This window comes from Ixodes scapularis, unplaced genomic scaffold (assembly GCF_016920785.2).
Source record: "Ixodes scapularis isolate PalLabHiFi unplaced genomic scaffold, ASM1692078v2 PGA_scaffold7__128_contigs__length_106722199, whole genome shotgun sequence".
Classification (NCBI taxonomy): domain Eukaryota; kingdom Metazoa; phylum Arthropoda; class Arachnida; order Ixodida; family Ixodidae; genus Ixodes; species Ixodes scapularis.
In genome coordinates, this window is record NW_024609882.1 from 22,052,836 (window position 1) to 22,068,474 (window position 15,639).

Genomic DNA, 15,639 nt, shown 5'->3' on the forward strand with positions numbered 1-15,639 from the left:
AAGAACAGCTGTGTGTGACCCCTTTACAGAAAGAGGGCACCCATTTTGGAATAATACTGCTGCCTGTGGACATAATGTTGAGGGGTGCAGAAGGGCACGTATCTTTGTGTGTGGACTGTGAAATGCAGCTCCTAAATACTTCAGTAGAAGTGACTCCCGTGTGACCCATTTCGACCACAAGTTTGGCAAACTCCGTCAGAGTGTTTGCTAAAAAGGGAAACAGTGCATTTTTGGGTGATGGTAAGCTGAAAATAATGGTTTTTGATTGATCTGGAGGGCAGGAAGTCGAGCCTTATTTCCATCAACAATTCAGTGAAGGTTTCCTATTCAAAGTAGGTTGGGTGGTTCTGTTTTAAAATACTAATGCGCTCTGCCAGTATTGATCGCCTAATGTATGTTTCCCGTAGTTTAGTGCAGTTTGTACTAGCTCTAATCATTCGTTTCTGTCCTATCACTTTTTTGTCTTTACAAAAGCGGCGATCGGTGCACAGCCCTTACGATATCGAGATTGGATGGTTTTGATTTTGTGCCTTGAATCCTGTCTGCGCAGCAATTGAGAAAAAACAGGTGCCCACAAAACCGCCGAGGCTCGTCGCCGTGGACGAAGGGGACGACGAAGAAGATGAGGAGGCAGAGGCTGTGAAAGCACCACCTGAGGTTGGATGCTTTACTCTTTTTCAAGTGCTACCATTTAGCATTTCGTAATGTGTTCTTCAAATTGGCTGTCAGTCAGTGAGCGTGTTTGAGAAGCGCAGCTTTCATTATTGAGATGACGAAAATTTAAACAAAAACACAACTTGCCGGTTGGTTCAGACTTCCTCTTACTGCAGGCAAGCTGGACTGGCAGAGCAGAAAAGGTTTATTGTCGAGAACATGCTCGACACTGCTCGTCTTTTTTGCTTGGACAGGTCAGGGGTGTACTACAACTGCCTGGATTGGAAAAGCTTTACATTATTGGGGATGGTACGAGATGATAGGCACTTTAAGGAATCGGAGCACGGTTGGTCTCAACAGGCGACTTCTAATCTCCCCAATTTTTCTTGCACAACTGAAAACTGGTTATTGTCGCTGCCAGTGTAGTGAACTTTGCTTCTGGACCACTCTAATTTCTGTGGTAAAATTTGGCGTGCTAAAACTATGTGAATGGATTGCAACGAAATGTCGCTGTTGCGTTCAAGCTACCCGTGTAGCACAGTGTATCTGATCTTGCAGTCCGTGCTGCTGTGTCGAAGATCACACAGCAGGCACAGACGGGCAGACGGCGTTAGCGGGACGTTCCAATATACGAAGTCGTTGTCTGCATAGGATATACCTTGCCTAATGTTGTCTCCCTCTTGCTGCTCCAGTCGAAGAGCAAGAAGAAGAAGAAAAAGAAGAAGAGGAGGGCACAGCGCAAGCAGCAGCAGCAGCAAGAGGATGCGGCCAAGAAAGCCGGCAAGGATGTGGAGATCAAGGAGGAGGTGGACGTGGACATTGAGTGAGTTCTGTTGAGTTGCGCACCATTGTAACCCGGGTAAGCTACATCTGTGAATGTACCTTGTGAACGTCGTCTAGTCAGCCGTGTAAGCTAGTCGGCCCCCATCTGTCGTACAGTGCCAAGCTTTGGCATTTTAATAGTAATAATAATAATAAGACTTAGACTTTTTGAGTGCGAGCCTGGAAAACCGCTCTAAAACGAGGCTTCACGACGCATGGCAATCTCGTCGGTAGCCTATGAAATAGAGGTACCCATTACAAAGTGTGCGCCACAGATGTAACAGCGTTCATTTGGCACTCTCGACTTTTTTTTTTTTTTGCCAAATAATGCCCACTGAGAAATGGCATGATTTCAAGAACTGCACTGGGCGACAACTGCACTGATAACGAGCAACTTTAATGAACAGACCCTTGTTTAGTTTGCACAGTGTAAAATATTGGCTTCCAAACCTCCGTAGTCGGTGGACCACAGTCTGGAAAATACAGCGGTCGTTTCCTGCCCCGCTCATTGTGGACCGCCGTCTGCTTGTGCCAGCTATGTGCAGGAGACGATAGACACTAAGGACCCCTACTACTACCAGTTCCTGCTCATCTTTGAGAAGTTCAAGCTGCAGGAGCCAGAGAAGCCCAAGGTGCCGGGGGCGGAAGGCTCCACCCCGGCGCAGGACGCCGCCGCCATCGCCCAGCGCCTGCTGGAGCGCAAGAAGCCCGCCGATCTGGACGACGACAAAGACGACGATGACGTGAGTGGCCTGTCCTCCCCAAGGACCTCCTCTCAAGTCTGAATTTATGTCGCGTGTATAGTGTTTTCAATCATTGCGTTTAGCGTCGTATTCCGCCTGCACGTCAAAAGCGGTCCCGAAGCAGCAACAAACGATGTCGCGAACGCCGGAGCGCCATGCCGTCGGATGTCGCGATGCTGTCGGCACCTCCGCCATTTTGGTTCCGCAAATTATGGCTGCCGTTTGTCTGGAGCTTTGTCCGAAGTTGCAGGAAACGTTTTAACGTGAGACGTTCTTTGGCTAGGTGTTCGGCATTTCGTGAAGCCCTGATAAAAGTGTGGCCGCGAGGCTCGACACTGATTGGTTGACGGGTGGGAGAGGAGGAATAACGTGCTTGACACGGTTTGGTTAATGGTGCGGTCGTGTGACCAGTGGTGTAGGCGAGGAGGAGCTCAACCACCTGTGCGCACTGAGGGAGAGGAGATCGCAAGTATGGGAGGCTCTGCAAGATTGCCAGGTTTATCAGTCCGATTAGCGGTAGTATCGCTTAATTCTAGGAACAACTATCAAGTGTACACATGGTACGCTTGATAGTTGGTATCTGATGAAGAGCGCCGTGAACATCTGGCGTCTGTAAGTTCAGAGCATCGCTAAACGTTTGTGATGCTAGAACCTTTAACGTATACAACACAATTGCCTAGCAATTTCGCCAAAAATGTTTTTCATCTTTAAAGGGTAACTGCAAAGAAAATAAAGTTTTTTTTTAAACAAACTAATTTAGACAAGTATAAAAAAAAAAAAAAATTCGCGGAGGGAAAAAAACATTTACAGCAATATTTATTGCGCGAAACTGATCTTAGTTTGCGGCTATTTCGTCCGTTTTCAATCGCGCGCCACAAAGTTGGTGTTCAGTGACACTTAGCGCCGATTGGCTGCTATACTTCTCATTGGCTAAGAGTGATTGACAGCTTAGATCTTGGTTGTTAAACCTTTGTTATATGTTGTAATTTCCTTTTGAGCGGCATATTTTTTCGTTTAAAGAATAACCCGTATAATGAAAGTTATAATTTTTTTACAAAAGGTTCACAAGACGGGCACTTCTGTTTGGATTCATACCATAACAAACAAAAGCTTTGCCGTCCTTTCATGGCTGCCGAAGTCTCCCGTCTGTCTCGCCTACCTCGACTAGTTTCGCCGAAGTGATCAGTGTTTTGCGTTGACCCAGGTGCTTGAGTGAGACTGCCTGAAGTGAAGTATTGTGTGTTTAGCAGCTGTTGCAGGTGTTAGTGATAGGAAACGATGCGGGGCTTTGGCTTTCATAGCGCGGTTTGTTATTTTCGTTTTCCTCTTTGCTTTCTTAGGATGCTTTTTTTCTTTTTGCTTGCGCATGCAAATGTTAACTTTTTGGAGATGTCAGTTTTTGTAAAGCGGCGCCGTTGCTCTGTAAAGAGCTGCCAAATCGCGACAGCGAGTCTTCCAGCAGCCATGTCACCCCGAAAAACGACAATCTGATTGCTATCTGGCTGGAGGCGATCGGGCGTTCGCGTAGCGACAAACATGTCCAGGTATGTTCTCGTCATTTCGCTCTGGAGGTCTTCGAGATTCACACTGGGTGAACCGAACGTCCGCCACCTTACGTAAAGTTGTTTGAATTGAATGTGTACTGTTATCGTAAATCTTGGCTTGTGATTATGCCTTTGTAGATCATCTTATTCGTCTTGCCGGAGAGACGCAAACGACGGGCATAACGAAATCGTTTGCATATTCCGCATACCTCGCAAAAGCACTTCCCCAGTCACCTTGCGAAACACAGAGTTCGCACCGTCCTGACTGCCCAGTCTTTTACCTGCTTTAGAGCAGTTTGTACCTGCTACAGTATAGACCATTTACAACGTAACCGCTTATAGCGCAGGACCGGGTATAACGCGGATTTGTTCAACCACCGGTTCGCCTCCCACACAACTTCATGTAATTACATACCACTTAAAATGCAGGCGTGCAAAGGGAAATACCGGTTATAGTGCGGTTTCTGGAACAGCCCGCCGACCGACCGGTGCAGCTAGCACGCTTCCCTGTGCGACACTAGATAATGGCGCTAACGGCACTAGCCGGAAGCGGCACTCGCGTTGACTCGCGGGGGCAAGGATGGCAAGGAGGTTGCTCGAAGAAGCGAGGAGAAGCAAAGAGAGGGCGGCCCGTTCACACGCATGCGTCCGTAGCAGCCGCAACGACTGGAACAACCGAAACGACCGTTGCAAGGGTCTGCAACCGTCAGTTGCCATAGCGACGGAGGGATGCACACACGTGTTGTTCACGACGCAAGGAGTGGGAGCGAGCCCAACTTTCCCCCGCTGCGTTGGAAACAACCGCAACGACAGACCAACCACAGGTCGAGGAGAACTGGTCGCGCGCGTTGCATGGTGGTCGCGGACCGGCTTCTTTTTTTTGCATAACTGTAACTATAGCTAGGTGCACATATAAGCATGTACCTGTAAGTCTATCTGCTTCAATTTAAGTAACTAAATTACAGTTTTCGAGGATAGCTTTTGCACCTCCGTTAAATTTCCGAAGTGAGAATTTTGTTTTCCTCACAGTTGTAATTATTTGACCCACATCGTTTCAGATGAAGGCAGACGAGAAACCCAAGCTGTCCAAGCGCAAGATGAAGAAACTCAGTCGAATGAGCATTGCAGAGCTGAAGCAGGTATGTATGCCTGCTGACTCTCTTTCTCTGTTTGATTGGTAGGACATGATGTCCCAAAAGACACAAAAAAAGCCAGATTGTTATGTGCAAGTTGTGTTTTCTCTCATGTTGGAAATTTCCTGCAAGTAGTTTGGGATAAGTTCCTAGGTTCAGTATATTCAAAGGGCTTAGACTGACATAGAATTGGCCACGGTGGAGTAGAGATAAGACATAGAAATGTGTACTCCTTCCTCATGGAATTGGGGCCTCTAATAAATTTTCACAAGCTGTATCTTGTAGTTACTCACTGCAACCCTCTTCAGTGAGCCTTCAATTTTTGTTACAGCTAAGTGTAATGTTTACTGTCCTGTATTTATTCTTGTAATATTTGCTAGTACTACTGTTGCATGGCTGGCAAAGTCTTTTCTGCAGTGATGGAAGTGCTGCGCCATTTGTGCCAAATTCCGCCGTAAACAAGTGTCTGTATCTTGTGCCAAAGTGCAAATTTTGTTAAGAATTGCACCACACTGCGCCTAAATAAACTTTTAAACAAAGGGAAAAAAAAGTTTATTTTTTATTGTTGGTTGATTGTAATATTTAGAGAAGTAGGAGGACAACAAAATGGTGCAAATATGTATTTCACAGCGTCTCTACTCACTGTATAGTTTGTTTCATCTCAGGTCAGAGCAAAGTCGAGAGCTCGACCACATACAACCAAGAACACACATTCTAAAAGCAAAAGTCACGGATCGTTGGCTGCACTTGATTGGTTTAATAATAATAATAATAAGAAGAGGAAGAAGAATCTTTATTGGCTCAGGTGATGAACATGTACAGAAAGATGGACGAACCCCATGATGTCGCATTTTGATGCTGTTTGGTTGGTCCCATTGGCTCAAAGTACCGGCCGCTTTTTAAATTATTAAGGTGAAGCAGAGTATACAGATTCCACGTCAACAGTGCTGGCCGGTGGATATACTGGCGGGTTGATCGCTGACGTCGTCTAAATTTCCAGACGATTTCGGCCATGTCGGGAGCTAAAAGTCGCGAGAAAACATTGCGAAATAGTAGGAAGGCAGCTACTGCGATAAGACAGGACCAGGGTCTTGTACTCCCGATGAGATCACTCGGTTATCACGTCTGCCGCATGCTTCTGCGCCGCATCTCACCGCCGCTCTTCAGTGCACGTGTCTCAAGCTTCACCGCATTGCACTGAGTGCCAGGAGGAGCGGCTGACGTGAGTGAGAGTGCCTGGGTTAGAGCGATAGGCTCGGAAATTAGGCTCTGTACCATTACAGATCTATCTTCGTTAGTCTTGATTGTAGGTCGATCTCTCTATTTTAAAAAAGATGCACTGAGAAAAGAACAAAAAAGAATGTGGGTCTATATTTGAATAAATATGGGGGTAGTCAGGGTAGTTGCAGTGCAGCTGTCGGTCGCAAGAGCAGCAAACTTTGAGTGCACTCTGTTTCCAACGCTGCTAAAGAGTAGTGTCACTTTTAAAGTGCAAGTGTAGGTTTTCGTAATATTTGTGGGTGGCTGTTTTTGCAGGGTGTGATACTACAGTCTCGAGTCTGATGGGTTCGTAAAACTTGGGGCACATATTTTTATTGACAGATGTGTTAGTGGATATGCTGGTTTTTGCTGGCATTTTACTAAAATTATGTCTACAGGCTACACAAATTAAACTGGGTGTAAAAATGGGAGGGAAGAAAGGCTTTATCCCAACTGAAGTATTGCACCATGAATCATTTCTCAACAATTGTTTGTAGTATCGAACCTACTCTAACCAGAGCATTATTTCTAAAAAGAAGTCTCTAGTTCCTTTTGCACCCTGTCTGTTCTTATTACAAAAGGTAATAAGTAATATGCTCCTGTATCAAAGAGGAACGCTCAGTCATCATCAAAATGAACTCATTTTGCAATGCGATCACTCTTTCATTTTCCAGTGATGTGGTAACAGATGGTGGCATCTGCTCCAAAACTGTCAGTGGCTGCTCCAAACCAATATTTTGCCTGCTACAGAACCTGCTACAAGAGGTTGAAAGCCGCTTCCATCACTGTGTCTGGAATGCGGAGCGCAAGTTCGTCTGCTTCTTGCACAGGGGTTGCGTGATGTCAGAACACCATGCTCTTATTGCCTGATTGAAAACAAATAGTGGGTAGACCTCAAGGCATCTAGCATCGAGGTCTACCACTATACTTCCATTCAAAGCCAATCAGAACTCAGTGTCGTTCCGACGTCATCGCAAATCCGTCGCAAGAAGCAGACGATTTGCTCTCCACATAGGGTTTCACGTGAGAAAAAATATATAAAGACAATGCGTACGTCCTCAAAACAACTTTCAAGTGAACGAAGTTGATAGTATTTTTAGTCATCACATGGGTGACATCAAAGCAAATGTTTTCGTTAAAAATCGGTACGTCCATTTCACGTCGCCCCCGACACTTCACATCCTAGCTTTGAGTCCCACTGCTGCCATTTTTCGCAGAAAGTAAACCGTCCCGAGCTGGTTGAAATGCACGACGTGACCGCCAGGGACCCCGTGCTTCTGCTCCACCTAAAGGTTAGTGCACCGTGTTTGTTGGAACCACGCACAATAGAGAGCTGGTGTAGATTCTGACGAGTGGTTTTCGGGTGCGTCCTTTGGGCTGCAGTCGTCGAGAAACACCGTGCCGGTGCCACGGCACTGGTGCTTCAAGCGCAAGTACCTTCAGGGTAAGAGAGGCATTGAGAAGCCTCCCTTCGACCTTCCGGGCTTCATCAAGAAGACGGGCATCATGGAAATGCGGCAGGCTCTGCAAGACAAGGTGGGTCACCATTCTGCGAGGATCGGCACTTTGTGTGAAGGTGCAACAACCGAGCGGCGAGTCTTGAGGTTGTAGTGAACTCTATAATATTGTTGCTCTTGTTTCTTGGCGGGTGACGATTTTTTTAGGTTTGTTTTGGTCAAGACAAAAGCCAAGCGTCGTTTAGCTTAGACGAGTTTGTCTTGACAAAATTTCGGGGTTTAAGGAAACTGATCAGCTTGGCTTTGTCACTCTTTTGACATTCTGTCAAGATGGTTTGCACGGCACCATGCAGTGCTGTTTTTCCAACTCGGAGCTGTCGTCCATAAGAGGATAAGAATTTATACTTGTTGCTTTCTTTTGTGGGGCAGTTTTGCTTGCTGAAATTCTGAAAACAATTCATTCACCGTCTAATGGTTTCTTTGTCGAAACTACTAGAGCCACCGGGTGCTTCTAGAGTATCATGCTCCATAATGTCTGCTCGAACTGGAGAATCTACTCGGCTGAGCTTCGTGATCGCATGATGTGGACCCTCTCGAAGCCAAGAGAGAAATAAAGCTGTAAATGCACATATAATGCTCATCTGGGAACTCTGGATAACTGGTGGATTACAACTGGTCAGGAGGTGGTAGGCATGCTGGTTTGCGCCATAACTTGCTGCATCAATTGGCCCGTCATTTAGTCCATAATATATGAATGCTGACTCGATTACCTCACTGGACAGCAGGCTCTGCCAGCTTTGCTTACCGATTTAAAATTTGATAGCATATCCTGATTTCAACGTTGAAAGCCCCGGGTAGCCATTTTGAGGACATTGGTTGCAGTGCTGCTATGCTGTCATCAAACAAAGCTTCAATGTTTGGCTACTTTCATGACATTCGGCGGTTTCGGCAGGCATTAGAGTGGCAGTGGCACTGCACGTACTCCTCTTTTGGGCCTTTTTGTGACATTGACGTTTTTCGTCTCGCTGGGTTGCCAACATCCATTCATCCACCCGTTTGTCTTCTGCACCTCAGGAGGACCAGAAGACGATGAAGGCGAAGATGCGCGAGAAGGTGCGGCCAAAGCTGGGCAAGATCGACATCGACTACCAGAAGCTGCACGACGCCTTCTTCAAGTGGCAGACCAAGCCCCGCATGAGCATGCACGGGGACCTCTACTACGAGGGCAAGGAGTTCGAGACCCGCCTCAAGGAGAAGAAGCCCGGCGACCTCACGGACGACCTCCGGATAGCCCTTGGCATGCCCACCGGACCCGTAAGTAAAGGAGTTTCGTTTCACGATTGTTGAACATGACAAAGGGGGTGTCTCGGGCAAAACTGGTGGAGTTTTAACCCGAACCAAAATATTTCGTCTGTAAATAAGTCGACGAAATTGTTAATGAACTTGATGCTACTTGTTGCAACGTGCACATGCTTAGTATCGGAATGTGTCTGCATTAAAACCCGAACAAGTCTGTTTGTGCCTCGTTCAATTTATTTACCCTTTGAGGTTGTATGACGACATTGTATAAAGTGAGTTTTAACGTGGATATTATTTTGAAAAGTTTGGTGTTGGCATCCACTTGTGTTCTGCCGCAATAACCACCGTCCTTTTTTTTCCCCCAGAACTCGCACCGGTGCCCACCGCCCTGGCTCATCGCCATGCAGCGGTATGGGCCCCCTCCTTCTTACCCGAGCCTGAAGATTCCCGGACTCAATGCGCCCATTCCTGACGTGAGTTTGAATCGCATTCCTTTGCATCGTTTTGTGGCATAACCTCTCACGTTGTCCCTCTAGTCATACGTCTTGCATTTCTCATTCGGTTTTATTTTTATGCCCCCACGGGAATGTTATAAAAATAATAAGGTGCAAATTTGTCACAAAGTGGGCACGGCACTTCTAGATTAATAACTGGAGTTGCGGTAAATGACATTTGCCAGCAGAGTTGGGGTTTGTTTCTTTTAGTTTGAAGATAAAAAGCTGGAGAAGTGCTCGAGAATTCGTGTCTTGCTGAAGGAAGGACGTTGTGCCAGTAAAACTGAAATGGGAGCCAGTTTATGTAACAGAGTCTTGGATTCCAGATTTCGCTCCCTCTATACTACTCCCTTTCACGTTATGTTGTACCACAGCAAAGGCTCGAAGCGCGAGCTCATAGCATTGGCAGCTGCCCTTGGTGCACGCGAGCTTGTGCCGCCGAGATGTGCCTAGAGCAGGAAGCTCGCGCTTGTAGCCTTTTCTGCGGTACAACACAAGGTGAAACAGAGTATAGAAAAAAAGAAGAGTATGCGAAATGCAAACTTTTAGAACTGGAATGTAGGTTACGTGTAAGACTGCGATGGGTGCGTAATTGCGCCTTGTTCTCCACAGGGCTGTTCCTTTGGATACCACGCCGGCGGATGGGGCAAGCCTCCCGTCGACGAAATGGGGCGGCCCCTCTACGGCGACGTCTTTGGGACACAGTCTTCTGACGCCATGGTAGGCCCTTTTTTAGTAGCAGACACAACAGTTACTCTTCCTAGCGCGTTGACAGTCGAGTTGCACCGGCTACGGTGATGAGCTGCTAGAGACGGCGAATGACGTACGTCAACGACCCTTCGAATCGTGGCAGCCTTTCCGGACGAGCGGGCCTGAGAGTCCCGCGATTAAATCAAATTTATTCATGAAACTAGCACGTCGTTTACAAAAAAAATGTAGCATACATTCAAATCTCGTAAGGGCGCCCTCCCCCGAGAGGATTGTCCGTCCCGTTTGTCTGGCTTAGTATCCGTAGCTTAAAATTTCAAAGCATTGTCCACCCCCCGATTCCTGTCGGACATTGCGCGACGTCAGACGGGAATCACATCAGCCGCACGATCTGCGGTTTGTTCCTGTACGTGTGACAAGCAAGTTCGCAGTGAATTTCCCCGTTTTTGTTTGCGATCTGCGCGTGCAATATCAGTTCCCATGACATGCGAGTTTGTAGCGAGTTCCCATGTTTTTTTGTCTGCCATCAGCGCGCGTGATATTGGCTCCCGTGGCATTCAAGGTTGTAGCCAATTTCCGCTTGTTTATCAGTCTGAAACACAAATCTTACATCTGCAGTCTGCGGTTTCCTTTCCTGTGATATAGGAGTTCGTAGCGAATTCACGCTTGTTTATCGCTTTGTGAAACGTGGACTCGCCATGTCCACAATCTGCGGTATCAGCCCCCGTGTCACGTGGTTCTTTCGATATAGTTACCTCACATTTTATTTTTGCTGCGTCCCAAAAATGCGGGGCGTGGCGAGTCGCGCGCATCTTATTGTTGTTCAACAGCCAACGAGATTGCGCCATTGGCCGACAAGAATGCATCAATCAATAAAAACACTGAAGAATCATCTTTTTATCTTTTCACTATTCTTTTATACCCCCCCAAATCATTGAACGATTGGAACTGCCGTCCCTTTCCGATCGCTACCATTGCCAATATTATTTTGTTTAACAATGCTCCTTACTAATACAGTAAAACCTCGTTATAACAAAGTTGAAGGAGCGGTCGTAATTATTTTGTTATAACCATTAGTTTGTTATAGCCGATGTCCATTTCTTCCCACTATTAGCAAGCAAGGGGAATTATGATTGCTTTGTTATATCCATTAGTTTGTTATATCCCGTTTTGTTATAACGAGGTTTTACTGTAGCTCAGTCACCTCTTCAATGTACTACCTCGAGGGTACTCCAAATAAGTAGATATAGGGTTTGGTTTGAGGCTCAGACGAGAGCCTTTGCGACACTTGCCGACGCAGAAGGACATGGTGGAGGAAGAAGTGGACCGCACGCTGTGGGGAGAGCTGGAGAGCGAGTCCTCGGAGGAGGAGGAAGACGAGGATGAGGAAGAGGAGGAGGCCCTGGAGGACGAGACCGGCCTGGTAACTCCAGCAGAGGGCCTGGTGACTCCCAGCGGATTCAGCTCCATTCCCGCCGGGGTGGAGACGCCGGACATGATCGAGCTCCGCAAGCGCAAGATCGAGTCTGAGATGGAAGGGTGCGTGCCGTTTGATCTTTTTATTTCTGCGTCTCTTCTCTAGAGTGCCTGCAGGATAAACAATAGTGTAGGCGGGCCAGCGTGTCCCGACGGTCCGTCTATACACGTTTGCAAGTCCACTCTCAAGGCGCCGCCATCTTGCCCAGTGGGGTGCGCTTGGGCGCGACCATAATCCGATTATGACGCCTTAGCAAGGCTTCGTAATCGGATTAGGACGCGTCCAAGCGCACCCCAGCGAGCAAGATGGCAGCGCCCTGAAGCCGGACTTGGAAATGTGTATACTCCAGATGCAGCGGATGCTACGAGCCGTCGGAGCCAATCCAAGGCCACAGGAATGTCACGTTACCTTGGAGAAGGGCCGCAGTGACGGGCGGAGAGTGTGCCATGTGCTATTTTCACAGGGCCGGATTGGTTCAGGTGGCTCATGGAGTCCGCTGTAATCTGACATAAGGCGAAGCGGAGTATATAACGGAGGGTTTTGTCGCTGCATTGGACTGAACAAGCGTCGTTATTGTATCTCATTGTTTGACCACCTCCGTAGAACCGAGGTTTAATTTCAGCACAGTTATCGCTAGGTGCAAGGTTAAAACCTTCCTTGGTTATTAACAGAAATCTTTGCTTTAGTTCCTTTCCGAGCGCCTTTACGATAACTTGTTCAGATGCCACCCAACTACGAGGGGCGTTCCAAAAATTTTTGGCCTGGCCCAGAAGGGGGCAATAGAGGTGAATGAACTTGTGTTAGGTGATTTTTGAGATAGTCCCTTTTGGAGGTCCACACACGTTGTCCAACGGTGCTCCAATGCCTGGATCCCCTTGGGGGAAAAAGAAATCGGAAGTTTGGTCCTCCGAAAAAGCGGGTCACAGCATCAATAACCTCATCATCGCAAAAAAAAAAAAATTTAACACTAGAAAGTTTTTTTTTTTTTTTAGCTGAGGGGAAGAGATGGAAGTCTGATGAGGTGAGATCTGGCAAGTACGGTGGATGGTTGACAACAGAAAAGTCGCAGGAGTGGATGGCAGCCATCACCACAGCAGCGCGGTGTGGGTGCGCATATCGCGACGTTTGGCCTTGATGGCATCCCGCAGGCGATGAATCGGGGTTGCGTAATACGGTGATGCTCTGCCCTTTCTGAAGGTAATCGTTGAGCAGCACGCCTTCTGAATGCCAAAAGCCGAGGCCATCACCTTGCCTACTGATGAAAACAGACGGAGCCTTCTTCGGTGGTGGAGAGGAGGAGTGTTTCCACCATTTAGACTGGGCTTTGCTGTCGGGTTGAAAGTGGTGGAGCCAAGTTACGTCCACGGTCTCAAATCGGGCACGGAAGCTTGCAGGATCTGATCTGAGCAGCTAGAGATTGTCCCTGGATGTGGTGCGGCGGGGGCGCGTTTGGTCGCAGGAGAGTAATCTTGGAACCCATCTGGCGGAGACCTTGTGCATATCAAGATGTTGGATCAAGGTGCACTAAGCTCTGGTTTTGGAAAGGCCTGTGACCTGTGCAATGGTCCAGAGTTTTACTCTGCGATCGGCCATTACCTTATTATGCACACGGACCATGTTTTCTTGCGCGGTCACTTCCGCGGGCCTGCCAAGGGCCGTCTTTGTGACTCTTCCATCCTCAATTAATTTCGTGGCCCGCTTCTTCGTCGTGCTGTGGGATGGGGCATCCTGTGCCTACGTCGCCACCGTGTCTTTCTGGATGCTTGTGGGAATTGGGCCCGAGACAAATATTCAATCACCGAATGTGTCTTCACTTCCTTGGTTTTAGCTCGATTGCGCGGATTGCCACCTGTTGGCCACAAGAAAATCGTATTGGCGCATACGCCATTTTTGGTGTCGCAAATCTCAAGTGCCTATGTGCTAAAATAAAGTGTCGCGTCTATGCTCGCAATCCTTCTGCGTAGCGCTGAAAACCTTTAGGACGCCCCTTGTACATGCTCATTCTTTGTCGGCATAGTTTTATTGTTTTTAAGAGTCAACCGGTCTTTGGTAGCCTGTACCAGGTTGTCGCATTTTCTACTTGCAAGGCGACCTTGTCACCGTCTTTTCCTCGTTGCAGTGGGGATACCCCGGCGCTGTACACCATCTTGCCGGAGAAGAAGGCCGACAGAGTGGGCGCCGCCATGATGGGATCCACCCACGTCTATGACATGAGTGCCGTAAGTCCTGCTCCTTCGCCGCTCTGGATAATAGCCTAGAGTCGCCAACAGAATGAGAACTCCCTGCCCTTCTCGTCCCTTCGGTGACCGTAGAGTTTGTTACAAGTCTCGCATGCCGAGCCGTATGCAGACTTAAAATACATTTGGGCGTACGGGCTGGGCTGAGAATATACTTGCTTGTGGGAGGCTTGTTGCGTGCCTGCAGCAACACCTGTGCTGTACTAGGATGTAGTGTGTAGCAACTTGATGCGTCTTCCTGAGTCGTTTCAACCGGGTTCAATGCTGCTCAGGCCCATTCGTGATGGGGGGATGTTAACATTGGTTCTGTATTAGGTGGATTGGAAACTGCCCTGAAAGCTCTTCCTATAATCGCCTTCTGCACGCTGGTGTCCGTCTAATGGGTGTAGGAACGCGTTCTAGGCACGTGCAGTAGCTCTCTTCTTCGAAACAGCGAGGTACCGTGCTTGAATCCACAGCCCAGCAACTTAGTAAAACAACCAAAACCGAGATGTCTTTGATTTTCAGGCATACTTTTTTTTCTGTAACTAAAAACAAGCAAGCAAGCAGGCAATCAATCAATCTTTGTCCAGGCGACAGCACATTGGAAAAGTGTATTGTCCCGAAACTTTATTTAGGTAAGAAGCTAAGGGAGGGCAAACACAAATCGAGATGTCCTCCGTTTCCCGGTATACTTCTTTTCCTTCGATGGGTAACATTCGTGGCACTCTTTGACCTTGGCAACTTTTCGGCCATTAAAAGCAATGGATCGATCAATCTGTTTGCAGGCAATGGCCAAGGGTGCGAAACTGCCCCCTACCGCGGGCGGGTCGGACCGGCCTGGAGGCGTGGAGATCGCCCTGGACCCCAGCGAGTTGGAGATGGACTCGGCAGCCATGGCTGCCCGCTACGAGCAGACGCTGCGGGAACAGCAGTCACACCTCGCCAAGGAAGATCTCAGCGACATGGTTGCCGAGCATGCGGCCAGGCAGAAGGTGAGGTTGCTTGCAGAAGCCAAACTGGCTGAAAACCAAGCCGAACGAATGCCATTGCGTCGGGCAGTGGCCTCTGACAGTTGGAGTGGTTGATATACTGTAAATTGCTTTATTTTCGCGGACTCAATGTTTTGTGAAGTGCGTATTTCATCAGCATTTTGCGATTTAGTGATAAGGTACGAAACCGGAACCACGCGGTGACATGTTCACATGATCAATTTTTTAAAATATTTTCCAAGTCGCGAAAATTAAGTAATTTGCAGTAGACTAAAGATTGCAGACTTCAGCAAAAGAAGATGGAGCTGTGAAGTTATATCGAAAGTTTGCTGAAATTGCCAGTGTCTACCATTATTCCATCTTGCAAGCTGTATGCAGTGCTGTCAAGAGCACGAGCATGAATATACAACTGTACGAAGTGTTTTTTTTTTTTTTTTGCAGAAGCGTTAGTGTGAGCAAAGTCTAAGAGCCGCTTGCCCGTGCTGGGCTTTATATCGGTGCATCTGAATTTTCGAGTGTAACATTATCAGTATGAAATTTAAATTAAAGAGGGGAGCTTGGTGCTTGACTTTGAATAAGGACTACAACATTCCCAAGACAAGCACGTTGTGCTTGTCTTGGAGCTGTTTTAGTTTTCAGTCAAAGACCAAATTTATTTGTATCATAAGTGCAACAATCCACATTCCAGGAAACAAACTGAAATTATTTTCCTCCATTTTTTTCAGAGTTCTTGAGTAGTCTGTTATTTTAAAGGCATGGTTAGAGATCATCTTTGCAAAAGCCTCACTGAATTTAGTTTAAAGGTATAGTCAGTGTTAGTGTCTGCAAAAAATGTGACCC

The 15,639-nt window shown here is 47.4% G+C and overlaps 1 protein-coding gene across 1 annotated transcript in view; it reads left to right on the plus strand.

Moving 5' to 3' along the window:
* LOC8052121 (splicing factor 3B subunit 2) overlaps positions 1 to 15,639 on the plus strand; it is a 36,391-nt gene that overhangs the window by 20,528 nt on the left and 224 nt on the right. The window contains exons 10-21 of the mRNA XM_040223185.1: positions 551 to 657; positions 1,347 to 1,477; positions 2,012 to 2,219; positions 4,822 to 4,902; positions 7,374 to 7,448; positions 7,540 to 7,692; positions 8,688 to 8,927; positions 9,278 to 9,385; positions 10,019 to 10,126; positions 11,415 to 11,653; positions 13,711 to 13,810; positions 14,596 to 14,802. Of these exons, the coding sequence (XP_040079119.1) occupies positions 551 to 657; positions 1,347 to 1,477; positions 2,012 to 2,219; positions 4,822 to 4,902; positions 7,374 to 7,448; positions 7,540 to 7,692; positions 8,688 to 8,927; positions 9,278 to 9,385; positions 10,019 to 10,126; positions 11,415 to 11,653; positions 13,711 to 13,810; positions 14,596 to 14,802 (1,757 nt within the window). The remainder of the gene's footprint in view (positions 1 to 550; positions 658 to 1,346; positions 1,478 to 2,011; positions 2,220 to 4,821; positions 4,903 to 7,373; positions 7,449 to 7,539; positions 7,693 to 8,687; positions 8,928 to 9,277; positions 9,386 to 10,018; positions 10,127 to 11,414; positions 11,654 to 13,710; positions 13,811 to 14,595; positions 14,803 to 15,639) is intronic.